This window comes from Helianthus annuus, chromosome 17, assembly GCF_002127325.2.
Source record: "Helianthus annuus cultivar XRQ/B chromosome 17, HanXRQr2.0-SUNRISE, whole genome shotgun sequence".
Classification (NCBI taxonomy): domain Eukaryota; kingdom Viridiplantae; phylum Streptophyta; class Magnoliopsida; order Asterales; family Asteraceae; genus Helianthus; species Helianthus annuus.
In genome coordinates this window covers 17,313,704-17,334,137 of record NC_035449.2, presented here as the reverse complement: position 1 = coordinate 17,334,137, position 20,434 = coordinate 17,313,704, and the positions used below count along the sequence as shown (strand labels likewise).

At 35.1% G+C, this 20,434-nt stretch overlaps 2 protein-coding genes across 3 annotated transcripts; both read left to right on the top strand.

Annotated features, from left to right (window-relative positions):
- The first annotated feature begins 7,914 nt into the window (after positions 1–7,914).
- LOC118489113 (11-beta-hydroxysteroid dehydrogenase-like 4A) lies at positions 7,915–9,723 on the top strand. Its single transcript, XM_035986731.1, has 6 exons — positions 7,915–8,202; positions 8,281–8,479; positions 8,574–8,653; positions 8,825–8,956; positions 9,087–9,239; positions 9,353–9,723. Exons 1-6 carry the CDS (start codon positions 7,975–7,977, stop codon positions 9,557–9,559), a joined length of 999 nt encoding a protein of 332 aa, XP_035842624.1. The 5' UTR covers positions 7,915–7,974; the 3' UTR covers positions 9,560–9,723.
- A 5,449-nt stretch (positions 9,724–15,172) lies between these two features.
- On the top strand, positions 15,173–18,797 carry LOC118489112 (11-beta-hydroxysteroid dehydrogenase 1A-like). 2 transcript variants are annotated; one of them, XM_035986730.1, is made up of 5 exons: positions 15,173–16,680; positions 16,762–16,964; positions 17,762–17,891; positions 18,124–18,276; positions 18,356–18,797. In XM_035986730.1, the coding sequence occupies exons 1-5, from the start codon at positions 16,513–16,515 to the stop codon at positions 18,458–18,460; spliced, it is 759 nt and encodes a 252-aa protein (XP_035842623.1). In that variant the 5' UTR covers positions 15,173–16,512; the 3' UTR covers positions 18,461–18,797. The 2 variants fall into 2 exon arrangements, 1 of the variants encoding a protein (XP_035842623.1); XR_004886252.1 differs by having other exon boundaries at positions 16,762–16,960; positions 17,762–18,276.
- Positions 18,798–20,434: the final 1,637 nt, after the last annotated feature.

The window sequence follows — 20,434 nt, the reverse complement described above, 5'->3', positions numbered from 1 at the left end:
GTTTACAAGAAATAACTAAATTTAACATAAAAATTAAATGATTTTCAAAGTATTATAAAAGAAAACGTCTTAATAAAAACATTAAATGGATTAGAAGGTTATGTTTATATGAACACTATTAATAAAAAAGACTAATATATTAACTTAAATGTGAACATTTAAGAAACATTTTTAAACTTTGAATTATACTTTTAATTTTTGAATCTAACTTAATTTGTTTTATAAACCGAAAAATCGAACCGTTGTTAAAACCATAATAACCGAAATCGAAAATGTCACGGCCCCGGCGCCCGGTTTGACCCGGTCCAGGAGCCGTGGGACAGAAAACCTGTGGCACAGCGGAAGTCTTTAACAGGATCGTTTAAACTTGAAAATGCCCGAGTATTATTTATTTCATAATTCGAGATAACCCCGTAATTTACAGTAGAGGAATTTCATAGGAATTCCCTTATTTTACAAAACATGTTTATTTATTTATTTAGTCGAGCCACTATTTCAAGCTTGGGAGTGCTCCATAGCACTTGTACTTGATTCATAGTAGGTCACCTGAAACATGTTGTAAAAATATTTTGTCAGCGGGGAAATACTGAGTGAATCATTCAGTTTGAGAAAGGATAGTTATCAATTACAGCATAAGAGCGATTACAATGGCATTTATCTTATTTTTATCTGGCGCCGGTGTCACCTCCTGGTGACGATGGTCATGCCACTATTGGGTCCTTCCCCAAGTAGTGACGATTATCACTGTTAGGACTTATTTGCCTAACCTATGTTAGGGCTTATTAACCTAACCGTGAGAATTTAGTAATGTGCACAATACCCCACTAGCCAGTGATTAAGATAACCACGACTTAATCCCTGTAATTATAACATTTTGAAAATAATTTGAGGTATTGTAAAATAGTGATAAAAAGAGAATGACTCACATTGCAAGTTTATACGGGCAGGGTTTAGCCTACTGATAAGCCGAATAACCTAGTTTAAACAACAATTGTAACACCCCGAAAACGGGTTTGGTAATTAAACCCCGTAAGTACTAAAGACGGGGAAAATACCGTTAGTGGTAAAAGTAAACTAGCAAGTATTAGGAATTAATTGAATAATCCTAATATTTATTTAAAGTGAATAAGAGCTTTCAAGAAAATATGAAGATAAAAGGCCCGATTTAACGGGACTTAAAGTAAAACGGGTTATGATTTCCCGAACATACTAAACTGACTAGGAAATAAATAACCTAGTTAGTTGGTTGTCTTGTGTTAAAGCATGAATAGAGTTAAATTGCCAAAGATTTAAGTTAAACAAAAGGGGAGGGACCAATGTTGTTAAATTTGAAACTAATATTATTAGTTTTAAAACAAAAAAAAATAAAACCAAACCACTCAAATGGAGGTCCTGGTCGAACAAGAACACAGGGGGCGACACTGGCTCCCCACCAAACCCTAGTGCATGTCAAATTTGATCAAATTGAAGGTTCAATTCAGTCCCAAATCAAGTTCTAAACACGAATTAGTGATCACCTCACTGAAGGGATCGCAAGGTATGCAAAATTCCAGTATTTTGATTTATCTCAAGTTCTAGGTTAATTGTGAAAAACTGAAATTTAGCTTGATTTTATCATGCATGAATGAAATTAGAAGGGATATGGTGTCTAGGGATGAACCCTAGGTGAAATCTTGTTAAAAGATTTCATGTTAATTATAGAGTTCATAATCACCATTGTAGGTGATTAATGAACTTGGAGAAAACTTGATAAACCCTAGAATTGATGATCTTGTTCTAGCATAATCTGAATTTAAGAGTAAAATTCAGAAATATGGATGTTAAGACTTGTGTAAAATTGTTTAATTGAAGTTAATTTAGATGATAATTACAAGTCATAAACTTGGTTTTGATGATATAAAAATCTGACCCGCTAGGTGTTTGATGAAACGCCTAAGTGAGGATTAAAATGCTAAAAGTTGGGTAAAAACGCAGATTTGATTATTATAAAGAATTATGCGTTAAAGCTTATGAAAAAAGGGGTTTAGGATGATTTAATGAAATTTATGTTGTATTGGTGTTTATAAACACCATACTAACTTGTATGAAAGAACTACTTGAACAAAAAGGGAAATTGTTAAGAATTCATACTTGATTTGAAGTGGGTCTTGACATGAGAATTAAACTCATGATTTATGATTTAGTTCAATAAGAAAGTAGTCAAAGATTCATAAGGTGTGAAACTCATGATTTAGAATGACTAATCTAACAACCTTGTGAATGATGGATGATAGTAGGCGCTTAACAAGCTAGGTGAAACTTGGGGAGAAAGCGAGTTGATCGAAGCAAGTGAGAAAAGAAAAAGCGTAATTTGGATGCAAGGTAAGTGTAATTTACACACTTATGTAGAATACTCGTTTATTCAATACGTTGTAAACGGATAACGATTGTTTTGGAAATATGGATTTTTGTTAAGATTACCTTGTAGTGTAATCTAATAATGGGGAAAAAGGACAAAAACGGAAATTGGTCAAATGTCGACTAGTGTAAATAAAGGTTAAAAGGATACTCATAGCGTAAGCCGAAATGGGTTGAATTTTGTAAGAAAAGAGTTTAAAGAAAAAGGGTATGTTAATAAAATCCGGAATGAATGGACGTATAAATTGGAAATCAAAAACGATGTTTTGATTAAATAGATAACGTTGGGCGTGTAGTCCAAACGGGTCGAATGGTGTTGATAACACCATTTGACAATATCGACTAATATGGTTGTCAAGTCTTATGCTAACAGGACCGATTAGCAAAATCGGATGATTTCATCACTATTGATTGTGTGATAATGAAAACAAGGTATGAATCGGGTCTACTTGTTGATCCGGGATAGGTACGCATATTCATGTTGTAGTTAAAAATGCTATTTTGTTCGAATTATGGGAAAGAGAGTCCTTAGTAGTAAAGAGAATAAAATCGACCAAAATGCCCTCGTTGGCTAATTGGAACAAACAACCTTTAAAAGTTGTTTGGAAACGAGTTTTATGATAGGGTAAATACTTAGAATAAGTATAGAAGCTGAAAGAGGTATTATTTTTAGTCAAACGGCACTATTTGAGTTTTGCCGTAAAATATTGATTCTAGAGGTAAAATTTGGGTTATATAAGATCACCACAATAAACTCACCTTAAATACAGTCGAGGTGGGGTATTATAGGGTAAGAAATGTGGTGATGGAATGCTAGAAGCAATCGAAAGCGATTTTAGGCTCGAAAGTGCTTAAATACCCTTAACGGGTCAAAATAAGCATACAAGCGAAAACGGGTTTAAATTGTGTAATAAACCTATGATTAGAACCTAATATGGTAGGTAACATTAATTTATAGAAGTGTATGTAATATAGGAATCAAACAAATACGTTTGTTTGATAAAATGCATAAACGGGTTAAAATTCGGTAAAAAGGTAACGAGTCAAAGGCTTAGAAGTCTCAAAATTTCTTATGTTGGATGTAGGATTTTAACTCCATAAGATGGAGGATTAAATTACGGACGCGTAGGAAAAAGAATCGGGTAAAACGGATCAATAACGAAGAAGTTATGGCCGTTTCTGTTAAAACTGGCATAGCTGATCTGAACTGCAACCTGCTGGAAACTGGTTTCCCAGGCGACACGCGAAGGAACAACCTGGTTCCTCCGCGACACGCGACAGAACCCTGAATTAGCGAAAATTTTTTATTTTAATCAGTTTCGCTTCCCGGACTCGTTTAAATATGTTCTAAGTTACATATGACTAATCCAACTCATGTTTTATGAGTTTCAGGCATGATTTTAGCACCGGAGGATGATCAAGCACAACGAAGAACCGAACACGGTCGAGAAATAAGCTTCCGCACTATGTATCGTTATTTTGTTAAATGACGAACTCAAACATGTTATCTTGTATAGTTTTAATTCTGTAAATAAAGTTTAATGAAACCCATATTTTCAATGTATTGAAATTCTAATTACCCGTTTATTTTCGTAAATTATACGAAAATTGTTAAATAATAATAAGGGTGTTACAACAATGCACACGAACCAGGTTAGTAACTAATACAGCATTTACGATAACTCACGAGATACAACCCTCACAACGAATGACAAAGTGCCATACTAAACATCCATCGAATTAACGACGAATGACAAAGTATAACCCTAATGCGGGCAGCACTTAAACATCCATTGGATAGTTTCAATCGATCAGATATTTAATCGTAGCAGCGATCGAGTTAATACCCGGTATTGTGGCAGCACCTCACTATATGAAAATATAGATTTGGACTGTATAACTTCGTTTATAAAAGATTTCGTCGACACAAAATGAAAGCCCCTGAGCTAGGCTATTTATAGCCTGAAATTGGGTTTTACGCGGCCCGCGTAAACCCACACATATGTCTTACGCGGCCCGCGAGGCCGCCTAGTCTAGGCGTAGGCCTAGTTAGTCATGGGCTTAGGTTTGACAGATGGGCTATACGTGGCCCGGATACTTATCCGGTTGAATTTTAAGTTGACGCGGCCCGCGTAAACATCTTTTAAGTCTTACGCGGCCCGTCTGAAGCTCCTAGACGCTTATCCGGTGATTGATAAGTTGTAGCGGCCCGCGTAAGACTAAGCTATTTCTTACGCGGCCCGCCTGAAACCCAATTTTCTTGTTTTTCTTTGTTTTTCATGTATGGTAGGGTTTCAGGGTCCGGGTTTTCATTTAAGGCTCGTTTTAGGATCATTTTTGAAGGTCCTTACAGAAAACACCGAACCCGAACAGTTTTCAAAAACCGAATTTCGGTTACGGTTTTAATTTTACCCAAAAATCGAACCAAACCGTGCACACCCCTAGCCACCACCCAAGAAAACCAATAAAAAGATAAATGGAAAATAACTTGTACAACATATCTAGCACAACTTAAAAGTAATGATGCCTAAGATTCTTATAAATTAATAGTATATAAATTTTAGGATCATTTTTGAAGGTCTTTACAGAAAACACCGAACCCGAACAGTTTTCAAAAACCGAATTTCGGTTACGGTTTTAATTTTACCCAAAAATCGAACCAAACCGTGCACACCCCTAACCACCACCCAAGAAAACCAATAAAAAGATAAATGGAAAATAACTTGTACAACATATCTAGCACAACTTACAAGTAATGATGCCTAAGATTCTTATAAATTAATAGTAGAGTTAATTACATAGTTAGTCCCTATGGTTTGTACAAAATAACATACTTAGGTACTAATAGTTTAAAATCACATTCTAGGGTATTAACTTTTCATTTTTTAACGTTTGGAGGTATTAACGATATTTGTAGGCTTAAAATCACATTCTATTAGTACCTAAGTATGTTATTTTGTGCAAACCACAGGGACTAACTATGTTAATACCCTAGAAGTTAATACCTCTAAACGTTACAAAATGAAAAGTTAATACCCTAGAAGGTGATTTTAAACTATTAGTACCTAAGTATGTTATTTTGTGCAAACCACAAGGACTAACTATGTAATTATATATAAATGGTGAAATGATGTTGAATCCATAGTTTTTACGTAATTCCTTAATAGAGTTGTTTTCTTTATAAATTTGTAATTTTAGAGGAATTATTTGCAAATAGAATAAAAGGTAAAATTTATCATATTAAACGCGTTATGTTCATGTCAATAACCCATGAATAGTAGGGTTCACATAACTATAAGTCTATAACACATTTAGCAGCTTAGGGTGGATAGTGCTTCCCATTGACTTTTTTTATTTTGTATTTTTATCTTTCAAACACACTTATAAGCCTTTAACTTTTTCAAAACTTTGTAATAAATTCAAGTGTTTGTTTTTATGTACGACCGGTATAAATTTAAGTTAATTTACTTTTAAACATAAGTTTTTATTGGAAATAAGTTGAGTCAAATATAATATTGTTGCTGTTGTTGTTGTTTTCAGTTGGTCTACGTTTTAACGTAAATTATAAATTTTTTTCTGTATTGAGTCGGGTCAAATATAATACTTTTGTGTGCTTATTTTTATGTACGTTTTCAATTGTTATACGTTTTGACGTAAATTATGTTTGGAAACGAATCAGGTCAAATGAAATGCGTATTCATTAGATGGTATTAATTCGAGCCACTTTACATTTCGACACTACCACAATGTAATGTACCATTCTTTCTTTGAATTTATTTTTGGGTATTGTGTGCATATGTTTTTACAACATAAATTTTTGTGCTTTTCAAAAATATAGTTGTTAAGTGTGTTTTTTTCTAGATTTAAATTTTATAAACAATCAACCGTAACGTGCAACGAAAAAAAAGCGTTATCCCAACGCAATGCGTGAGTACAACTGAGTTTCTTACACAATTTTCAAATTCATGTTGCCCTTGGGTACGCGTAAAACTTTCGAGTTTGCATAGGATTCTTCCCCGTTTAAAGGTTTAGTAATTTTTTAACTAAAAGCATATCTATAATATTATCTAAGTAAATCAAGCTTTAGCCTTTCATAAAAGGAACCATCTGTTCATGGATCTCATCTATTAATTTGATCTAAATCTCTATTTGTGGATTCAAAATTGATTTTCTAATTCTTAAATTTTTTAATAATACTTATCTTAACGTTTGTAGGTCCTGAAATTGGATCTTGAACACGGTGATTTCTTGTTTCGAATGATATAACGAATATCACTAGCGACATACACAAAAGTGCATCAACAACGTTTTCACGTTGTATCTTAATTAGTAATGTAGCATTTGGTATGCAGGAACAAGAGACGGAATGGATTTGACCATTGAAAGGGAATGTAGAAAAGAATGTTTGGTTGGTTAATGAAATGAAATTACTCATTACACAAGACATTTTCATTCCTTCAAAATCATTCCATCCGCCCCCATGTATTTTTCATTCCGTTTCCTCTTACATTCTTCGTTAACAACACTATAACCCACCACCGTCGCCACCATCCACACCAACCACCGCCGCCGCCACCACCACTGACATCCACCATGCCACCCACCACCCACCACCGTCGTCGTCGCCCACCCACCACCGCTACCACCCATCGTTGCGACCCACCACCACTGCTGCTACCCTCCTTCGTCACCGCCACCTATCACCACCCACGGTAACCGCAACTGATCACCGCCTCGCACCACCGATTTTATTTCTTCGTCTTTTCTTTCCTACCAAACAACACAATAATGATTCGTTCCATTCCTACCTGGTAACTAAACAAGTCAAGGAATGGTAATGGTCCATTCCATTATCTCGTCCATTCTATTACCTTGCCCATTCCATTTCTTCGCCCATTTCATTACCTCATACCAAACATACCCTAAAATAAATAGGAAACATAAATGAGATAATGACCACAAATATTTACGTGGCAGTTTAACGATCGTAGACAATTGTTTAATTAGACTATGTGCCGTGGGTTAACTAAAAAATACCTAACGCCTTGCGACGTCACTGCCATGTAAACAACGAGCTTTAACTAACCCACCCTTTAACAGCGGTATTACAAAAATTAAACAAAAGCGAAATATTTGAAAATGAATGTGTGTGTCCATGTGATTGGTGGAGTGTAGTTGACCCCATCTTTCATTTGTGTTACGACCGGTTGTTGTAGTTATCGAATGTTGTCCCCCGACACCAAAATACGACCACCTAAAGGGGGCGTTATGGGCAACTCCGTCAAGCCCATGGCAGGCGTGAGAGAGAACAGAGTTGTGCCCATGTGCACCCCAACCAATCATCAACTTTCTTTTTCTTTTTTTGGTTTTTTAATATTTTTAGTTAAACCATAACAATCTTGTGAAGTGTGGCGGTGTGGGTTAGTTAATAGGTAACGCACTTACGCCACCTCTCTTGACACCCCCTTTAAAAATGGTGGCGTTTGGGAAAGGGTGGGTAACCATCCTAAAAACGACCTCCTTCATGAGGGCCAAATCCGTACTCAACCGTCAACTCTATTTATAAATTCACATGAGATGTGTAATGGTGATTTTATAGTCAGCCAAGCCATGTATGAAACCTTCTTCAATAACAACTTCACAAATGCACTTGTGTATTACGTTTTCTTGTTACTTTTGCTTCTTATTTCACCTTTATTATTCCTTTGCGAACTCATAATCACCGTCCGTTCAAGTTTCCAAGGTGACGAAAACATGTCCAAAAAAGTGGTCTTGATCACCGGTGCTTCATCCGGAATTGGAGAGGTACGTAAATCATCATAAACCTTAAACATAAGTTAACTCGTACAACATGTTAAATTAATTAAATACGCACATTCGCAGCTCATGGCGTATGAATATGCAAAAAGAGGGGCGTGTTTAGCGATTATCGCAATAAAAGAACCAGAGAGTCGACTTGAGCAAGTAGCGAATACAGCTCGTGAACACGGCTCTCCTGATGTTCTTTTCTTGTTTGCTGATGTGTCCAAGATAAACGAGTGTAGGATGTTTGTGGAGGAGACCGTTAAACATTTTGGTCAATGTGGGTAATCCCGTTATTATTATAATTAATAAACTACTTTCTTTTTCCCTATCTTTGTGTGAATTAACATGCTACTTGATTACTTGGTTTGTAGTGGATCATCTTGTTTGTAACGCTGGAATCGGACCCATTTATTCTATTGACATTGATGTCTCCAAGTTCGAACCTGTTATGGTATACCAACTTTGTTTATTTGGTGTTATCTGATTGGTTAATTTTGGATATGTGTATTTTTTTTTAATTTTAAAAGTCAATGCCTATTTTGTTAGTTTTTTGGGTCTGCATGCCTCTTTTGTTGATTATTAAACATGCACATGAACGGCTCTAATGGATTTTCGTGTGTAGGACATAAACTTTTGGGGATCGATCTATCCAACTCATTTTGCAATCCCACACCTCGTGAAATCTAATGGAAAGATCATCGTCAATGCCTCGGGTTCTGGCGTGTTGAACATACCAAAAGGCGGCGTCTACAATGTATGCGTGACTTGTTTCCATGTGTCATCTTTCTTACTTAACCACAATATACCCAACAAATTGAATCACTTGACCCGCATTTAATTATGTGTATCACTAGCGATAACTTATGCTAGGCAATGTCTCACAGGCAAGTAAAGCAGCATTGATCAGTTTCTACGAGTCCCTTAGACATGAAGTGTCACCAACGGTAACGATAGCAATCGTGACACTCGGGTTCATAAGAACAAACATCATAACAGCCAAATATTCAACCAGCACCGCCGGTGTTCATCTAAGAAGAGTAAGTAGTAACTATTGGTTTATAAAATTCCCTAAAAATTAATTGCCAAAGATTGAACCTAAGACGGTTGCTAGCTAGATAAAAGCTCACTAAACCGAGTATACTTTCGGCAGGATCTAGGAGATGTGTATCCAACGATGTCGCCCGATGCATGTGCGAAAGCCATAGTGGCTGGTGTATGCAAAGGAGCAACGTCCATTACACAACCAAGGTTCATTAAGGCTCTCTTCTTGATCAAGTATTTATTCCCAGAATCACACCATATCTACTCCAATATTTATTTTGCCTCAATGTTTGATAAAGTGCAAAAGGGTGGATAAATCATAAAAGGCCGTTGCAACATCACCATATTGTATTAGGGTTTGTTTGTAATTATACATCACAACTATAAGTTCTTGCATGTATAAAGTATAATTATATATATGGTACCAAAGACATAGTTGTATTCTTAATTTTTTTTTTTTTTTATAATTAATGATCGATCTATCGGTTGTCACATCAATCTGTGCAAGTTTAACTAGTATGCTTAGACACAACATCTAAAAGAATAATGATCACACATTTTAGACCATACTTACTAGAAAATCAAAACTATAATATTTTCAAACTCTTTTAATTCATCATATATGTTACTAGTTTAAAGTCTACAATTAGCTTAATCTTGTGCACAAAAGAAGTAATCAGTTTTAAGACTAACTAGGCCCTTTTATGGTTGCATATATCCTTACATTTTTATCAAATCCTTATTTCTACCTTTATTAATAACAAGGGCCTAAAAATGGCATGGAATGATCAAAGTCATTTACTCCCCCTACTCCTGATCTAGACATTGACATGCTTAAATACAATGGCGAAGCTTGACCCGGATGACGGGAGGTCGAAAACGTATAGACCCAAAAATTTCTATAGAACCGGGGGGTCGAAAACGTATATACCCAAATATTTCTATACGAAAACTACATATATAACACTATTGAGCGAAAAGTTTGGGGTCCCCCCCCCCCCCTCTATACTTCGCCCCTGCTTAAATATAGTATACAGACATAAAATCCTTAAGGCGTACACACAATAAATTTTAATTAAAGATATATGTTCCTTTGATTACTGGAACCAGAATCAACAACATGCTAAAGATGTTTTTTTTTATCCTCGTAAATAAATAAAAGATAAAGCCTTAGCAATGCTATTCTTGTGGCACAACATATATTATCAGAAACACCATTTGGAGTTATACTGGGTTAGAAAGTTAGCTGTCCATCTAACATGCCAATTATGTGACAAGAGGTATCCTTGATATAGGTGTAACATGTTGGTGGTCGACATACAACTGAACAAACACAATACACATTTTCCCTAATGAATGATGTTCAATTAGAAAACTTATGTCCGGTCGGGTGTTGTTTATGACATAATTATAATAATAAAACATATGATAAAAAATATGTTTTATTACCTCTTATGCATAATTATAAATAATATATTTTTGAAGATGTCATTTGACTATTCCCTATCGCATTCCATAAAATAACCTTACCGACGGCTTCATTTGTTCTCTCACAAAAAAACCATACCTAAAATCGAATGACTTCTGGACTTATTTTCAAGATTGTCCTAGAGTCATGAGCAAGGACGACGAGATGTGTTTAGGAAAGTTGGTTAATTGAATTGGGGGAATGGATGGGCTTTGGGGAAGGGTTATTGTATAACATTTCGTATTTTCATACTTTCTATTTTTAGAAGGCTTGTATTCGTATTTCATTTCAATCTTTGTAATCTTGAGATTTTGATTATAATAGAAATTACGTTTTATTCATAAGTGTTCATTCATACATACACGATACTTAATCAATCATGAATGCACGTTTTATTTAAAACCGAGCCTTACATCGAGATTCTATTCTCTTTGAAACAATATTCATACATGTTAATAGCATTCACATGCTTATATACACCCTAAATACCCAAAAACGTGCTTAATATCGAGTTTTTAACCGAAACAGACCATAAAATCAACTTCAGGTACCAAATTGCAAAATGTTGAAACTACCCACTCCTGCGCCATGCGGAGGAGACAATGCTCCTATAACATCCACCATAAATGGATCCTAGAAAACCCATTTTTTTGTAAACCGGACCCGAAGCGTATTTAGACTTTGTATTTATTCCTCGTTACACTTGTACGTACCTATTTTGATCAATAAAACACCTTGAAAATTATTATTATTATTATTATTATTATTTTAAAAACTACTCTGGCGGAAAAAAAAAACTAAATAGTTTAAGTATTTAAATATTTAAAACATGATTTATAAATTTGTTTAATGATCTTGCACAAATCATTAAGAAAAAAATGTCTACATAAATTGTAGTGAATTTGAAATTTAATATGAGAAGTATTATAACTAAATGAATATATGGTTAGTCAACTTAAGTAGAAGTTAATTATGAATTTGAAGTTATTGGCTTGTATTGATTAATATTCTATTCATCTTCCAACATAAATTGTGTAACTTATCTCATTAGTTTGCAAGTAAATGTATTTATAGTATTGATATTATAAATCCTTTTATACAACCTTGACTAGAAAAAAATAATCATTTTCATATCCATAGTCTCTCTCTATGTTTCCTCATCTTGCATACTTCAAAATTCTCAAACAAACTACTAGCACCGAAAGAAAGGTTTGTTTGGTGATTCCATCAATTTCACAAATAAAAAAATAAAACCCAATGCAATTTAAGAATTCTCATTCTAGGTCTTGGAGCTTCCTTCAACAAATTCAACCTCGATTCTAATACGTTTAGGTAATTCTTGGGCCTAAACCTATTTATTTTCTGGCATCTGCAAAAGCCCTCTGTCAATTTTCGTTGATAAAGGGCAGTTGATTCTCAACTTAAAGAATCTTATTCTAGGGTTTATAAGCATTTGGGGATTTTTATATTTTATAAAATTGAATCAGTGAATTTATTGTATAATATTTTTAGACATATGTTAAGATGCAATTTTAGTAGTGTTCATGTTAATCATGATTACATATTTTTATAGAATTTATTCTTATCATAATATAGTATATATGCTTATATTTTGCTAGGCTTATCATGCTACAAATTCTTATCATAATTTATACTTTATGCAAAATATATAAATTATTAGAAATCTATATCATATTAACCTATAAATATTTCCTTTAACTATATACCAATTAAACATGAAGTTTTGATCATAGGCTTAAATCAAATTAGTTTTGGACTATAACCAAATTGAGTTAAATGGTTAAATTATACATAAGTATATTTTTGGTTACTTTGGACTATAAGTATATATTTATGTCTTAGACGATATTACGGACTATTATATATTTTTGTCACTAAATTTAAGTCTCATCCATTAAAAATGTATATTTGATTAAATAAACATTTTGATCACATTATATCAACTATATATACTTTATTGCGAAATAATTAAATTATATATATATATATATATATTTATATATTATGCTTGTAGCCAAAATCAGTTGTTATGGAAACTATAAATCTATATTTTTAGTCATTTTAGACTTATATTCATGATCGAAATAAATAAATATACGTTTAGACTAAATCATTATTTGTTGGTATTCTTAATCAATCTTGAAATATATATATATTTATTTTAACAAATGTAATATATTTTATTATATCGAACTTGAAGATGATATAGATTTGTTTTTAGAGAAATATATATATATATATATATATATATATATATATATATATATATAATATCTTTTTAGTCGAGATCGTACAATTTCGTCATATTTTTATAATTATATATAAATACAAATTGTATTAATTGTGCTTATATATCTTAGTCGTTTAAATCGTTTTACCATTTAAACAAGAAAATCCTCGAATCATGTGAACCTTGAAATCATCATCTCATCGTATTCGTTTATTTCGCTCGTTTGGTACCTTGTTTATTGATATTTTTTAGGGTGATTGTTGTTTTAGATATTATCCATTTCCTTTTCGTGCGGTAATTCTCGTGGATCATATCTTCGCAACAAGTGAGTAAATCTATTTCTCTCCTCTTTTTAGTCATTAAATATTTTTGGGGTATATCATGTGTCATGTTTTCTATTTAATTAAATAGCATGCAAAGTCAATGTGTCACTATGTGTATTGCGTTCATTGTTTCTATTATTTCTAGTATATATGGTTGCATTTGTGTGTATCTATGTGTTTACTCGCTTTGTGTCACATGTTTCGCGTGAATCCACCTGGCTGACTAGGTTCTCTGCGGCCATGGGTTATAGCCTAGTATTGCCACCACGGAATTGCATGTTAAATATATTTTTAAAATTAAAAAAACAAAACACTTTATTTAAAATATAGATCTATTCACCTAACATTTTGTTGACCCAAAACCTTTTTATGCAATGTAGGTACACATGTAGGAGATAGTGTTGAAGACAAAGATACGTAGGGCATGCCTTAGTAATAAATTGAACCATTGTTCATAGTTTTTTATCTTTTGAGAAACGTATGAATTATGTTAAAGGTTTTTTTATGGTTATGCGTGACAAATTTAATTTGGTGACTTTAAATATCTAAACTTTTAATAGTGTCAATAGCTAAGGGCAATCATCATGCCCCGTATCATCCCGATGCTGGTTGGGGTGTGACAGCTCCCTCCCGCGATGCGTGGGACGAACACTTTATAGCAGAACTCGCCCAACTCGCGGATTAGACCTCTTTTCCACCTCTTTTCACCTCCAATCACCTTTCAACCTTCTTTAAACCCAAACCCTAATCCCTCACTATAATCCAAGCCTCCTCTAACATTTTTTCACTTTCCATAACTCCAAATCCTCTCAGAATTCTCTAAATCTTTCAGCAATTCTTCAAGTGGGCAGATTGTACAAAGGTTCAACGCAGTGAGTTTTGAACCTTTTTCTCCATAGTTTCTTCTATTTCTTGCTTTATTCTTACTTGGACAACCTCTAGAGATGTTACTCAATGTTTACCAAGGTAAACAAATGTGGTACATCACCATTGTTGAGGCCCAAAGTAGGATTGTTTTCTGTTTTTTTTTTATACTTTCAAACTTACTTCAACTTTTACTTGTCTTTCTTGGATGAACTTGTACTAAACCTAGTCCCCAATTAATCTACATGTTGAGGAGCTTAAGTTTAGGTGTTTTTCCAAAAAGTATGAGGTTCAAACACCTCCTTTCTTTTGTACATAAAGATCCTAAGTAAGCTCTAAGATGAGAGAAATCAAACCAAGTCTCCAATCTTAAATGTTGAAAGATTTGAGTTATTGTGAAGGTGCAAGCGTGGAACATTGTTTCCATAACTTGGATTCCACCTACCTCATTAGATTACTTAGCTAATTAGCTTATTTTTACCCCATCTAAGTCACCAAATGACTTTCTAGTAAATAAAGTCAACAAACTACACCAAGTCTTCGAACACTATCTAAGTTTGAAATGCACTCGTCTAGTTTAACTCACTTCGTTATTTTGGTGAATCAGAGGATTTCATTTTGTAATTATTCATTCATGACCATCCGAATCATCCTTAAGATTATTCGTGTTTTGGTGAATCCACAAGGTTAAGGAATTTTAATCCTACCTTTACATGACTATACTTGACTAACCTAACATTGGCGAAGAAAAATAGAATTCAAACAAGTGTGAATTTATCGAAAGAAATTTGAATTTGTAATGAATATTAGTCACAAAACAATATAAATGAATTAAAATATATTAGAACAAACACCACCTACCAGTCGCACCATAACCGATATCACCTCAGACCCAATCACGCTACCTTAGCCATCGTAGAGATCCCACTACCGCCCCTACCACCCACAGGTGGTTCGGGATCAAAGCGGTGGTGGAGTGGCAGGGAGGGAGGCAAGGTGGTTGTTGGCAGGGGTGAGTGTGGGTGTGGGGTGGTGGTCACAACAACTGTGAATAATGGATAGAGGTTGTATTTAGTTTGATTGAATTAGCCAATAAGATGGTGGAGGAGTGGTAAGAGAGAAACTTGGTGTTCTAAGGGACCCAAGTTCGATTCCTGCCCTCTCCATTATTTTTTGAGGCACCTGGTGATGATGGGAGACTAGGCGAATAGGTGGTGATCGCTAGTTCGATGGTTTTACCTCACCGCACTGTCGTGCCTTCGGGCGAGTGTTCATGGGCTTCGGCCCTAGGTGAGAGTTTTCCCCGGTTCGGAGGAGAGGGTATCCCGATGTGGTGAATTTCGCATGTAGCCCATTTGAATGATTCGTCGGCCGTTAAAAAAAAAGTTTGATTGAATTCTTTGACATGTTAAAATGCTTGTTGTATGGAAGGGGTTGATAGAGTTCATTCTAATTAATTTGCAAATCGAAGACATCAAAAATGAATTTGAGATTTTAATTCGAACAAATCTACCAACCAAAAATATTAAGAAATGAAAATTAAATTTTCATTCCATTGTATAATTTGAATTCCATTAAATTCCACGAACTAAACCCATGTTTAAGGCCATGTGTAGTCATAAAGCCCTTTTGTGGGCGTTATGCGACACGTGTCGTGCCACGTCACATAGGGGCTTTATGAGGCGTTATGTCACTAGAGCCCGTAGTCATAAAGCCCCTACCTCATCATAACCAAAGTGTAAAATGCAGGGACCAAAGTGTAAAATGCAGGGACCAAAGTGTTTTAATGCAGGGACCAAAGTGTAAAATGCAGGGACCAAAGTGGAAAATGCAGAACAATCCTTCCTCCTTCTCGCGCCGCGATATATTTCACGCCATTAAATTTTTTTTGGTCATGGCGCCCCGGGGGGCGGTGTTCTTGGCGCCATAGCGGCGCTATGTCCTTTTCTCGCGCCCCATTACACATAACCTAATAGCTAATGCCATGTAAGTCAGACACGATCATGTACCACGTTTATTTAAAGAGATCAAACATGCTGGTAAATCAATTCGGGTTGTAATAAAGTTCTAAACAGATTGACATGTTTAACTACATTCTAACCCAAACATGACATGTTTACTAAACGGCTTAGACATATCAACCCAAACACAGTTCGAATTAGACATGTCAACCAAAACCTAACTTTTTTCATGTCGGGTTCGTGTTATATAAAAAACTTGTTTGTTTGTCAAAACGCGTGTGGGGCCCAGCTGAGTGAGTACTAACCCAGGCAACATTGTAAGCATATAATTTCAGGGAACATGAGTGGTGGTATGCGTATTGGCAGCCATGTATGAAGCCTGCTTCAGTTACAAGTTCATAAATGCGCTTGTGTTTACATTTTCTTGTTATTTTTGCTTCTTGTTTCACCCCTTCTTTTCTTCTGGGAACTCATCCACACCGTCCGTTCATGCTTCCGATGTTCCGAAAACATGTCTGGAAAAGTGGTTTTGATTACTGGTGCAGTGGTGCTTCATCTGGACTTGGAGAGGTACGTAAATCCTAGAATCTTTAGTTATAGATTAAATGAAAGATCTATACTTACATCTAATGTGGATTATAAAAATTGCAGCTCATGGCATATGAGTATGCAAAACGCAGCGCATATCTAGCGATTATAGCAATAAAAGAACCCGACAGTCTACTTGAGCAAGTAGCAGATAGAGCTCGTGCACGTGGCTCTCCTGACGTTCTTTCTGTGTTTGCTGATGTGTCAAAATTCGACGAGTGTAGGGTGTTCGTTGATGACACCGTTAAACATTTTGGTCATTGTAGGTAACCCTTTCCTAATAAACTACTATCTTCACCATAACCTTGTGTGAATTAACATGCTAATTGATTCCATCACAGTGGATCATCTAGTTTGTAATGCAGGAATTGGACCCCTGTACGAACACACACCATGACAAATTTAACAAATATGCACCTGTATCTAATATATATGTATGATGTTAGAAAGGCTGATTTTTGTCGACAACCAACTTTAACTAGGTGAATTATGTATACCCGGTGGACGAGTTTCAGGGCCGGCCCTGGGGGTGGGCGGGGAGGACCACCGGCCAGGGCCCGGTATTTCGGAGGGCACGCTACTTTTAGAAAAAAAAACCCGATATGTATACGTAAAAATTTCTTTTTTAATAGGGTATACCTATACAAACACAACATAGGCCCACTTACAAACTATTCTTATGCTTTAGATTAGTTATTAGCCCATTAGCATTAGGTTTAGACATTTATCGAGCCCAATACCCAATTTCGTTAAGGCCTAAGGGCACCGTTTTTGGGAGCTCGAACAGGGTACACAAATTCTCAGGGCCGGCCCTGACGAGTTTGTTAATGTCGTAATGACATAATTTTATTTTTACATTCTAAAAATGATTATTTTGACCCATCTATGATACTCTCTTGTTTGTGTTTTGTCGTTTTCATTCATTATCATTTTTATTCACATTTAAATAATATGCACACGTACTATTTTCACAAATAAGTGACACAAAGTTATTATACTGTGTTTACAAAATCATGAAAAATATAGTGACTAATCCAATGGGTTTACTAACGAATATGTATAGGACAAACTTTTGGGGCTCGGTTTATCCAACTCATTGTGTGATTCCACACCTCATGAAAACCAAAGGAAAGATTGTCGTCAATGCCTCTTCTGCTGGAGTGTTGCACCCACCTAATGGCGGCTTCTACACTGTAACATTACCTATTCACTTGGCTTACTTTAGTGTGATGTCTTTACTGTGCTACTCTATATATCTAACTCAACCTGCTAACAAGAAAATGATGACATGTGTTTTATCACCTATTTCTATTGCCTTGTTTCCCCTAGTTTGTTTATTTTTATTCATCATGGTCTTATAAGGGAATAATTAAACATACAAGATTCGATGATATGTCATTTTTTAATATGTTATGGTACCGACAGGCAAGTAAAGCAGCATTGATCAGCTTCTTTGAATCCCTTAGATTTGAAGTGTCTCCAACAATAACAATAACAATCTTGACACTTGGGTTCATTAATACAAACATCATAACAGCCAACTATTCTACCAAGGGTGTTGGTGTGCGTTTAAGAAAAGTAAGTGGTAACATTTCCCTTCAGATTGCGCGCAATGCATGTATGTCTATCTGTGGATGCTAAAAACTACTTTGAGCAGGATTTCAAAGATGTAGTCCCAACAATGGAAGCTGAACCATGCGCGAAAGCCATTGTTGATGGAGTATGCAAAGGAGTAACATCCATTACAACCAAAGTTCTTTAAGGCTTTCTTCTTGATCAAATTCTTGTTCCCACAACTACACAGTTTCTACCTCAATATATTATTCCCCTCAAAGAACAGAAGCCTGAAAAGAGATGCATAAAGCTTTGCAACATATATCATTGACAAACACATATTGGTGATACCGTTGATTGATTGGATCCGATTCATATTTTAACTCGATCATTGTTATGGGAATTTCGTGTTTCGTTCAATTAATACACGAAATATAGTATATACGTGTTTTTGTCCTTGGTAAATATACTATAATGAAACTAGACTAGTTTAAGTGAGTTGTTGACATTAATGATCTGTTAGTTGAGGAAGTATTGGCATTTATGGTTTTATGAGCAAGTGAATGTGGGTAATTTTTTTTTATTTATTTTGAAAGGCAAATTTCGTTCACAACCCCCCCCCCCCCCCCTCCACCCACCCACCCACACACACAACATGGGCGACCAAACAAACAAGGCAAAAAACGCCAGACACTTGGATCACTTTAAATTTACACCAATCCAACTAAAAGACCAAGTTATATTTGGATCTATGCTAAGCCATAAGAAACCTAAAGACTTGATGTTGTAAATAATTCCTCTATCATAGTCGCTTTCACTTGATTGATCCAAACTCCAAAGTCCAACTTACCTAATAAATGCTACAAACAATCAATGTATTGATCCTGATAATAAATCACATATCAAGATGTATCTATAAATCCCCCACCCCCACAACATCCAAGTGGTTGTGAGTTCAAGTCTTAATTAATTGGGATTTGATACTAACAAAACTCTAGCCAAACAGTTGGCAAACATAATAAAAGTGAAACAAAAGATATGTAAGCCTCTTAACAACCATATCCAAAGAGTTGACAAACATGACACTAGTGAAGTTAATTGGTGGCATATCTTAGATGCCACAATCTCTTGAATTCAAAACTTTCTCATTGACATATATAAAGCCATCTAGGAGTGTTAAATGGGTCGTGTTCATATGGGTTGGTGGCCTGATGGGTTGAACCGAACACAACATGAACCCAAACACGACACAAGTTTTCAATGCTTAACACGAATACGGCCCATTTAACCCATACAATATGTTATATTTTCACATATTTATTCTGTAGTTATAACACAAATACAGCCTTATCTTAAATAGTTACGTTTAAATTATAAAATCTTATCCTCAGTTCTCTTTTATATATTAAATTTTGGCATAATATACCTAATCAATTTAAGTTATGATACATAACACATTAAAAAAAAATGTATACAATTAAACGAATCAACTTGTAAACCCACCATGTGTTGGTTTGTGAAGGATTTGACTAGAGCAGAGGATAACGAGCAGAGGTTTTTTCCTCTACACAGAGGAATACACAGCTACATCTAGCAGGGGTTTTCTTTGTTACTGTGGCTTAAAGTCAACAACCCTAATTGTACCCCCTATAAATACTTCTCATTCATGTACTGTAACTTTTTGAGCACCTAATACAAAGAGAGAACTAGTTGTGGGGAGTGGATGTAGATCAAGCTTGATCGAACCACTATAAATGTTGTGTTCTTGTTCTTGTGATTTAGAGTGTGTGTGAGTGAGCTGATCTGTGTGTTTGTTCTAGTGTTTGTGTGAATCATGTTCTGACCTAACACCATGTCGACTCAAACGTGACCTGCTTAGCTAAATGTGTCTGTGGGGTTTGACCCAAAACTGTTTATTCTAAACTCAAACCCAGGAATTTCTCGTGGAACAACCTCCGAGACATTAATGATTATTGGTCAATAGATCACTTAGGAAAGCAAACGTTGCTTTGGAAAGCCTTTAATTTATCCCATCATATGTGACCTATGTATGGACAAAATAACGCCTGTAGATAGAGATCCTCTTGAGATGAACAAACAAACCGGGTACGGAATCTGACCCGACGAAAACCCAAAACCAGGCAACGCATATAGTTCCAAACTTGATCATACTTGTTAGGTA